Source organism: Vanessa cardui, chromosome 7 (assembly GCF_905220365.1).
Source record: "Vanessa cardui chromosome 7, ilVanCard2.1, whole genome shotgun sequence".
Classification (NCBI taxonomy): Eukaryota; Metazoa; Arthropoda; class Insecta; order Lepidoptera; family Nymphalidae; genus Vanessa; species Vanessa cardui.
This window is the reverse complement of record NC_061129.1, coordinates 7,133,325-7,143,379: the sequence shown is the minus strand read 5'-3', so window position 1 is coordinate 7,143,379 and position 10,055 is coordinate 7,133,325. Positions and strand designations below refer to the sequence as shown.

General features: G+C 28.8%; 3 protein-coding genes across 3 annotated transcripts; 2 read left to right on the top strand and 1 right to left on the bottom strand.

Annotated features, from left to right (window-relative positions):
* Positions 1-14: 14 nt before the first annotated feature.
* On the top strand, positions 15-2,840 carry LOC124531032 (frizzled-7). Its single transcript, XM_047105437.1, has 2 exons — positions 15-1,460; positions 1,539-2,840. Exons 1-2 carry the CDS (start codon positions 278-280, stop codon positions 2,054-2,056), a joined length of 1,701 nt encoding a protein of 566 aa, XP_046961393.1. The 5' UTR covers positions 15-277; the 3' UTR covers positions 2,057-2,840.
* Positions 2,841-3,470: 630 nt separating this feature from the next.
* LOC124531033 (protein transport protein Sec61 subunit beta) lies at positions 3,471-4,270 on the bottom strand. Its single transcript, XM_047105439.1, has 3 exons — positions 4,088-4,270; positions 3,811-4,013; positions 3,471-3,718 (listed from the first exon to the last, which is right to left on the bottom strand). Exons 1-3 carry the CDS (start codon positions 4,088-4,090, stop codon positions 3,631-3,633), a joined length of 294 nt encoding a protein of 97 aa, XP_046961395.1. The 5' UTR covers positions 4,091-4,270; the 3' UTR covers positions 3,471-3,630.
* Positions 4,271-4,689: 419 nt separating this feature from the next.
* On the top strand, positions 4,690-8,840 carry LOC124531193 (2',5'-phosphodiesterase 12). The gene is made up of 8 exons (XM_047105683.1): positions 4,690-5,447; positions 5,524-5,647; positions 5,771-5,910; positions 6,565-6,727; positions 7,033-7,321; positions 7,729-7,849; positions 8,110-8,261; positions 8,707-8,840. The coding sequence occupies exons 1-8, from the start codon at positions 4,787-4,789 to the stop codon at positions 8,812-8,814; spliced, it is 1,758 nt and encodes a 585-aa protein (XP_046961639.1). The 5' UTR covers positions 4,690-4,786; the 3' UTR covers positions 8,815-8,840.
* Positions 8,841-10,055: the final 1,215 nt, after the last annotated feature.

Sequence of the window (10,055 nt, the reverse complement as noted above, 5' to 3'; positions counted from 1 at the left end):
ATTCTACTAGTTTTTGAAATAACAAATCAAATATTCCTTTATTTAAAATTTGTATAATTTTTGTTGAAAATAACCTTAATTCATTTAGCTTCTATGTCAAGCAAGTGTAAACTTTAAACGAGTTAATGTGAAATGGGAAATATGGCCTCTGTATTCACATTTTTGTTTTTAAAATAACATGGCATTTTGATCTTGTGTTCATGAGCTTAGTAATCAAAAATGATAGTTTTTATAGTATTATAATTTATTTATATTAGTTTTACGTTGAGTTTATAAAATGGAAAGACTTTTCACTTTGTATATTAATGCATTGTTTCAGTTGTTTATGTTAGTTAAAGGATCAAGTGTGACGGTATACCAAGGTGATAGCTTACCGCAACATGGACGATGTGAACCCATCACAATACAATTTTGTCAACAGTTAAGATATAATCAAACAATTTTTCCGAACTTGCTTAACCACGCCAAACAAGAAGATGCTGGCCTTGAGGTCCATCAATATACACCGCTTGTTAAAGTTAACTGTTCACCAGATCTAAAATTCTTTTTATGTTCGGTGTATGCTCCTGTTTGTACTATTTTGAATAAACCAATACCGCCTTGTCGTCACTTATGTGAATCGGCTAGACATAACTGTGAAGAACTGTTAAAAAATTTTGACTTGAAGTGGCCAAAGGATTTGGATTGTTTAAAATGGCCAGTTGTAACAGATGAAAATGTTGTTTGTGTTGGAGATAATAATGTTACACATGAATCAAAAAAGCCTTCTGTGACTAAGCTTCCTAAGGTTGACTACAAAAATAATTATGAAAGGGATCCCACAAAATTGCATGGAGCCAAAAACATTGGTTTTGTTTGCCCCATTCAATTTAAAATACCGGAAAGTTTGGATTTAGAATACTCTCTGAAAGTTGGGGAAAAAACTGAATATAACTGTGGAGCACCCTGCAATGGAATGTTTTTCAGTGAGGATGAAAAAACATTTGCCAGATTGTGGATTGGTATTTGGGCTACACTCTGTGCAATAAGTTGCTTATTTACTGTCATGACCTTTTTGATAGATACAGACCGATTTCGCTATCCGGAGAGACCAATAATTTTCTTATCAGTTTGCTATCTAATGGTTGCTGCTGCATATGTAATGGGCTGGAGTGCTAAAGATAGTGTTTGTTGTCAAGGCCCTTTTCCTTCGACAATTAGTGGAACAAGATTACCAAATGTCTCAGTTATCACACAAGGAACAAAACATGAACCATGTACAATTCTATTCATGGTAGTATATTTCTTCAGTATGGCTTCAAGTATCTGGTGGGTAATATTAACTCTAACATGGTTTTTGGCTGCGGGTCTCAAATGGGGGCATGAAGCCATTGAAGCAAACTCTCAGTATTTTCATTTGGCCGCTTGGGCAGTTCCCGCCATCAAAACAATTTCAATTTTAGCTATGGGTAAAGTTGATGGTAAGTGCTCTTGTCTTTGTAATTGAAAGATAAAAAACCATTTATTTCTGTAATATAATTTTATTTATTTGTTTACAGGTGATATTTTATCAGGAGTTTGTTATGTGGGACTGTGGGATGCAGAAGCCCTTCGAGGATTTGTATTAGCACCATTATGTGCATATTTAGTCTTGGGCACTATATTTTTGTTTGCTGGCTTTGTTTCACTCTTCCGGATAAGGACTGTTATGAAACATGATGGAACTAAAACTGACAAACTAGAAAAGTTAATGATAAGAATTGGTATTTTTGGAGTTCTATATACAGTTCCAGCTCTTATAGTAATAGCTTGTTTATTTTATGAACAAGCTCATTTTGATAGTTGGATGAGAACTTGGCATCGTGATATGTGCTCTACTCCATTGTACTCCATACCATGTCCATTTACACATCAAGAAACTGAAAGGCCTAAATTTGAAATGTTTATGATAAAGTATCTTATGACAATGATAGTTGGGATTACATCAAGTTTTTGGATTTGGTCAGGAAAGACATTAGTGTCTTGGCATCAGTTTTTTGATCGAATAAAAGGTAGAAGAACTGAAGCATATGTATGATAAATAATGATCGAAATTAGTTTTAAATGAAGATTTAAAACTTTTAAAATGTAAATGAGACTACAATTACCATGACATAACATTTTAAAATTTCAGACATAAATTATGGAGATTAATTATCAAAAATATATGTTAATGTGGATTTTGTTAAAAAACACAACTGATCACATTTAGCTTCATTTCATTTTATAGTAATAAAAGAAATCTCAAGATTATCAATAAGGCTGATAGTGTAAATATGTTCATGAATTCTTAGTTGTATAAAAGCTTTTTTTATGTTTTCGTTTTATAAATCTTAGTATATAATAATTATTAACACCAGTTTTATAAAGCTACATATATGCATTTAAACATACAGCTGTTACAAAAAAAATATTTTTGAGTGTATATTTATTATGTAGGTATTTGTGTGTAAAATTCTACATTTCTTACATATCCTTTATTTGTCAATCAATTTGGTAATCATGTGTTCAAGTTTTGAAGTAGTATTATTATAAAAATGATATTATTCTCAATAATTATACAAAACAGTGAGAGGTTGAGTTTTATAAAAATCATTGTTTAAATAAATAAAGTTAAAAAGCACAAACTATGATTAGTGATTTTATGAAACTAATCACGCTTAAGCCATATTGTGTTATAACTTTAATGATATAAGTACTTAAATCTCAAATTAAATAATAAGGCTGATCATGTATATACACCGAAATGAACTCTTAGATTTATAAGTAGCACTATGCCTCATTGATGTAAGTGTTTAATAAACAGTATTTTTTTATAGAAACATTTGTTTTTCTTTATAAAAAAAATAAAAATGCAAAAAAGTAAGATTAATGTCAAATTAAAAAAACTGAAATGTGATGGAACTCAAGTTTTACAGAGGGTTCTTTTCAAGTGTCTTCCATAAATCTGTCCTTGTAAATCTTTTTTGTTATATTTAAATATCAATTTAATTTTAGTCAGCTATTGTACCATAAACAAATTTAGCTTTTTAATTTAGATTTCATTATGAATTTTTTATTATTATTTCTAGTAAAGTTAGATAAATTTCAGACTGTATTTTTTTTGTAATTGTCTTTTTATAGTTCATACTGTTGTGTCATGTTTATTGGTACACAGTAATCATTTTTAATAAAAAAACATTGTACTATAGCAAACCAGAGATAATTGACATAATTCATGGACCTATCCTATCTCTAAATATATTTTTTCATGAGACTTATAAAAAACACTCAAATAATAGAATTAACCATTAATTGTAAAAAATTGACTACTTTCCGTATATGCTTTGTATACAGATACACACATAATGAATGTCAGCAAAATTCAGTTGTATTTGTTTGTAATAGATTCAAATTAAATAAGTATTCTTTATAAGTGGGATTGTATTACATTACTGTAATAAAACGAAAAATGAAATACTTAAAATTTATTATAAAGAACAAAATAATTTATTCCAATTTAAAACTAGATACTTTCATGTATAATAAAAGCACTTCTCATAACATATTCTTTCACTCTCTTATCATAGAATTATAATTAATTATTTATTATATAAATTCAACGGAGCTTATTTAAGCTCTTGTGTATTTACCCCAAATATGCAACATAAATACGGATGCAATGAACAACAAAGACATAACCAAAACTGGAACTGGACCCCTGAAAATAAAATCGTTATTTAATCATTGTAGTCCATTAGTAAATAAATGTAAAGAAAATTATCATCAACATCAGCCTGTCATTATACTCACACTTTGACGCCAGGAGAATCATCTGTATAGAAACGCCACATTCCACCGGATCCAGCGCCAGTGGTACGACTTCTTGCCGCAGTAGTGGTTGTAGTTGACTTACGTTGTCTCACGGTACCACCACTAGATGATCGTGGTGCTGCACTTGCCTTGCTCGGAGAACGACTTCCTGATCCCACCGATGTAGAACTTGGTGCGGCTGGCTGAAATTAAATGTTACAGTATGAGAACAATATTTTCATAACTTTTTAAAATTAAGATTAACTAATTTTTGTACCATTTTTATGTTTGAATGTACTAAATTATAATCACTTTCACAATATTAAGATTCTAGTTTTATATCGACAACAGCACAATGTAGAAGACAGCCCTTTTAGAAATAATAAATGCCACTAAGTACGAGTTGGCGATCAACTCTGCAACGCGTATAAATGAAGTTGACACGTCGACGTCGTGTGGTAGTGTTGCCAAACGAATATCGCAAATCATTAAAAAAGGCTTTAAAAAAATTAATATACTCATTTTTTGTATAATACGACCCTTTTAAGAAAACTTTTACCTAACTACTTACAAACTTTAGATTACTTCTTAAATTGATTATATGATTCTATTTTCTTGTACATATACTAGACATCTTTGTTTATAAAATAATATACCAAGGTGCATATATAATTTTATAATTATTATTACCAAAACATTCTGTTTTGGTAATAATAATTATACAATGATATTCATTCAACTCTTCTGAATTTTTTTCTTTACTTTATACCTCAATTTTAGATTTTGACAAGTAACATTTTAGTTTTGGCAGCTGACATAAGCAGCTCTGACAATGACAAGAGACATATGATGATGATTGATAGACGATAGTACGTAGTGATAGTGAATGGCGAGTACAGAATCGAATTTCTGATTGTCTAACTGATCTAAATCTAGAGATCTATGGGCTGAGTGCTGCAATTTTTCAAAAAATAGCATGGTTAAAAAGTGCATAATATTATTCCGTTCGATTAATTCTCTGATTTCGATTTCCAAAAGTAACAATATGAATCAAAATAAGTGCTATTTTAGGTATATTAAAGATCATGGCAAAGTTGATATATCATTTCTTTTTAATAATAAAGATAATGTGCGACAATTTAACCTAAGTAGAAAATCGTCTGAAACTTTGGAAACGTTATGTACTCGTATTGCTACAAACGTACAAAAGATTATTAATAAGAAAACAAAGAATAAAGGACCTAATAAAGAACAAGAAATTGAGGTAACGATATACGATAATAAAAGGAATCCGATTTCTAAAGAGGCAACTTGTTCTGAACTATTTTCGTATAAAGAACCGATTTTAAAAATTTCGGACCATTTGTATGATATTATTCTTAACGCACCATGGGTTGTTAATTTTAATTTACCAAAAAGTATATTAATGGGGTTTCCAGTTTTTCCGGAAAATTTCGAAACTTATCATACGGATATTGAGCTAAGTATATTTAATTGGTACAGAGGTAAAGCACATAATGAGAAAGGAAATGAAGTGAGTGAAATACATATTGATTGGGAATTTATTACAAATAGCTATTACTATACACCAACAAAAGAAGATGTCGGTATGAAATTAAAGCTGGCCTGCACACCAGGTATTGTTAGATTACACATTAAGGATATATTTAAGATTTTTGCTCTCTGTATAGAGGTGTTTTATATTTTTTCCAGTAAATAAAAGTAACATAGGTCCTATGGTGGAAAGTATGACAAAGAATACAGTGGAAGCTGGGCCTGGTCCTTGTCCTTTTGAAAATCGACAAGTTTTCACAGTTAATAAATTAAAAGAGAAGAGGTAATACATATAATCTGTAACTCAAACTTATTTTTTTTTTTTGGTACTTTAGTTGTATTTGATAGCTATAATTGTATATCTAAGAATGTACATATATTCCCATAAAATAATATATCTTTTCAGTTTTCGCTGTGTTTCATATAACATTTTAGCAGATTTATATTGTGACTCTGACTTCAGCCGAACAGTTTTACATCCATATTGCCCACCATATGCCCTACATATTGACTATAGGAAACAGCTTATATTAAAAGAATTAAAAGGTAAGCTAATAAGTAAGAAATGCATAAGTTATAAGAAATCATAACACCAAATTCTGAACAGGAAATGTTATGAATATGTCATATCAGATGTGGATATGGATGTATCAATATTTTCTTGGTTTTAGATCAGGTGATGGATATGAAATTATTTTGGATTACCTGATTGTTTCAGTTTTCAGTTTTTTTTTTTTAGACTAATATATTTTTGTATATAATCTCGGTTCATTGGTCTTATTTCTGTGATTATATATGATATCCAGTTTGATCATGATTATAGATAGATTTTTACTTTGTTTATCTGATTGTTACAGTTACAGAGCTCTATATTGTCCCTGATTTTTAAATTTAGAACTGTTTTACTTTAATGATATGGTCCTTGATAAATTTGTGTTAATTATTAATACAATACTATATCATGTAACTAACATACAATCTAAGTACTTGAAAAATTATATGTCATTTGAAAGTCAAGGTTCTTTATTTGTCTTAATTTTTCTTTGGTTGGAATAATAGTTATTCCATGCAACATACATTTATAAGCAAGGGGGGCAGGGACACATAGAAAGTTAATTATATTTATCCTTAAAAAAATATTTAAAAATCTAAATTTAGTTTTCAAGATATGAATGTATTGAAATTTGATTATGTTTTCAGGTTACAATGCTGATATAATTTGTCTACAAGAAGTAGATTTGAAAGTTTTTAATAGCAGTTTAAAACCATTCTTAGGGTGTGAGGGTTTAGAAGGACTATTTTATAAAAAAGGGAAAGCTGTTGCTGAGGGGTTGGCATGCTTCTATAGAAAAGACAGATTCAAGTAATTAAATATTTATTTGTTATAGAAAAGATATCAAAAACCAAATTGCAGTAAAGGTTACTAAATTCTAGGTCAGATATACTATGCAGAACGCAAAGCTTTAAATAAACCTAAAGTAATAAAAGTATCTGTAAGAGCTCCTGCTTTTAACACTTATAAAAAAATTAAGGTACATAGTTATATATATAACATTAGCATGTCTGAAAAAGTATAGTACCTAAATTAATTCTTAATGGTAGTATTGATTAGGTTTAGTATGATTTTTTTCTGTGTATGCAATGAATTTAAAACAAATTATTTTCTAGGCTTATTGGCGAAGACAATATATTTTTAGCATCAGCCTTAAAAAGCGAAACTTGTTTAAAAGCAATTTGGGAAGGAATTAAAGACAATGCACCATTATTAGAGAGAATATTGGACAGATCAACTGTAGCAAGTGCATCTATTTTACAATCAATAGAAAATGTAGATGAAATTATTTTAGTTGGCAATACACATTTATATTTTCATCCCGATGCAGATCATATTAGATTACTCCAGGGTGGCATTATTATATACTGGTTGGGAGATTTACAGAAAAAATTAAGAAAACAGGTATATTTCTCCCAGTAGCAATTGTTGTGTTCTTAATCATAACATTATACATATGCATAACTGAATGATAAAAATAAAGCAAATTTAAATTAATTTATGACTAAGATTGGTATTTTAGTGAAGCAAAATATTTTGTGCTGGTCAACATAATATTAATTTTGTGTCATTAAAACTAATCTAATGTTCTATCACTTGTATACCTGTCAAATGTATTAATGGCAAAAAAAAAAATCGAAACTTTTAACTTAGGCCAAACTCGTTTTTAAGTTTGCTATAATTTACCCTGAATCTTCCGTAGGTGTTGTTGCTGTTTTTTTAACTCCTATTATGTGCAACAAATAAAGCTTATTTTTATAAACCTTACAACTTCTGAATGTGAAATATATGAATATTTAATTACTTTTTAGTATCCAGAAAAGAGGATCAGTCTCATATTAAGTGGTGATTTTAATAGTGTTCCATCATGTGGCATTTATCAACTGTATACAACAGGTGTAGCTCCTAGTAGCTTACCTGATTGGAAATCAAGTAAGTTTATGTATATGTATTAATAATAAATAAAATGAAGCCGTATAAATAATAATAATCAATTTTATGCAAGTAAACATCACCCTGAGAAGTTTTTGAATCATTTCGAATATTTAATTGTTCAATATGCATATCCTATTAGTAGAGTACTACTGAAGCTAGATATTAAAAGGGTACACGGCTAACAACACTAATCTTAAAAAATTAAAAAAACAAGTTCAAAATACTAACCAAAGAAATATTAATAATAATAATTTTAGATCCAAGCGAAGCTGTTACTGGTTTAAGCTTGTCACAAGAAATTTCGTTGGATAGTGCCTGTGGAACTCCACAGTACACAAATTATACTGAAGGCTTTGCTGATTGTTTGGATTATATTTTTTACGAAAAGGATAATTTGAAAGTAGAGCAGGTATGTCGAATATGTATCAAGCGATTGTTATTTTCAACCGTCGGGCTAGAAAAAATAAAATGTCCTGAATCGTTTACTTTTAACGTCTAATTCAATGTTAAGTCAAATTATTGATGATCGTTCTTTATGGTTTATAAGAATAATTATTACACATATGCTTCTGAAATATAAGAATTATACATTTTCATACAAACGAAAGGCAGATGAGGAGCTCAGAATATTATATAGATGGAACAGGAATAAAGGCAAAGACAAAACCTAAAACGAATGCATATTCTCAGTCGTTTATGAAGTAATTTGTTTTGTTTTATTGACTTAAAAATAAATATACGGATTGTTCGCAGTATTGAGAATTTATATTCGCTTTTGTTGCGTCACATAATAATTCATTCCATCTGCCTTGTTTTAATTTAAAAATGGAGTAATAATTAATGTTTTTTTTTAGGTTATACCATTTCCCAGTATAGAAGAGCTGAAGACACATACTGCATTGCCAAGCATCGTCTTTCCATCAGATCATATTTCTATTGCAGCAGACTTACAATTTAAATAGATTATGAATAAATTAATTTACATTGAGATAAAGCCTTTTACTTTAGACGTTAACAGTCTGTAATGTTATAAATTTGAATGTGATGAAATTTATTTTAAAGCTTTGTTCCTTATTTATCTGACGATTTTTGTATAAGTTGTATTATAAGTTAAAATTAATATTATGTAAGTTCTTACACATAAGTAATATATATGCAATGAGAATTTCAATGTACATTATACAACACTATATTTAATGTATAAGAAATAAATTCAATATCGTAGTATTCATTAATAATTTATAAATAAATCTTTACAAAAAAGAACCAAAAGGTACAGTCACGGTAAGAAAAGTTTCGTCACCTCAAGATTTATTTTCGTGTGCTCAGTATTAGCGATAATCTGCTTCACCGATCGAAAATATATAACACTGTAAGACATATTTTGACAATTCAGTAAAAGATATCATAAATCATATCTTATTTAAATTTTAAATGACTAATTATGCGATTAAATGATTTCATTCTATGTAAAACTATACTCCAGCCACATTCGATCTGAAATCTTAGTAAACAAACCATGAGTCAACATAATTAGGGTTGATACACTCTTAATAAAAAAAATAATTATTATAATTACAACTATATTCATTATAACACAGTTTCCTGTTTAAACACAAACATTTTAATTTAATACAGAATCCAAAAATTTTATTTAGCTGGTCAATACATAATTTATATGAAAATTAGCTTAAAATAAAAGTTTAAAAATAAATAAAATATTACTACAAAACTAACAACCCTATATTTTAATATTGACGTAAAGAAATCGCAGGTTTATATATATTATAAAACACTGTTTCAAAGTAATATAAATGAGTCCTGTCGTTTGGGAGGCGATAGATAAATTATAAATTTATAAAGCGAATTAGATAACTACGAGGTAATTTCTGATACCATTTTAAAATTGGAGGTATTATTTTTGAGATCTACATTATTCCAGATGATCATAAGTATTATAATTATAACCAATAATGCGCTTAGTCCTTTGTCTTAAATATTTTATTATTAATCATCAATTTTAATTTTTATTAACATCAAAAATAATTGTTGTATATATTTCTAAAAATGTTTTGAGCATCTGCCTGACGTTGGTTGCTAAGCAACGCTTTGTTATTAAACATTCCACATCGAATTTGGCTCCGTTTACAGGCCGTACAGAATCGAAGCTTGCGTATGATGACCGGTTACCCGTTCTACATGC

Excerpts from the sequence above, each read along its gene's own strand:
- LOC124531032 (XM_047105437.1), top strand. The coding sequence starts at position 278 with ATGGAAAGACTTTTCACTTTGTATATTAATGCATTGTTTCAGTTGTTT. Across the intron at positions 1,461-1,538 it reads AGCTATGGGTAAAGTTGATG|GTGATATTTTATCAGGAGTT; the intron begins GTAAGTGCTCTT and ends ATTTGTTTACAG.
- LOC124531033 (XM_047105439.1), bottom strand. Across the intron at positions 3,719-3,810 it reads GATTCTCCTGGCGTCAAAGT|GGGTCCAGTTCCAGTTTTGG; the intron begins GTGAGTATAATG and ends TTTTATTTTCAG.
- LOC124531193 (XM_047105683.1), top strand. The coding sequence starts at position 4,787 with ATGGTTAAAAAGTGCATAATATTATTCCGTTCGATTAATTCTCTGATT. Across the intron at positions 5,648-5,770 it reads AATAAATTAAAAGAGAAGAG|TTTTCGCTGTGTTTCATATA; the intron begins GTAATACATATA and ends ATATCTTTTCAG. Across the intron at positions 8,262-8,706 it reads ATAATTTGAAAGTAGAGCAG|GTTATACCATTTCCCAGTAT; the intron begins GTATGTCGAATA and ends GTTTTTTTTTAG.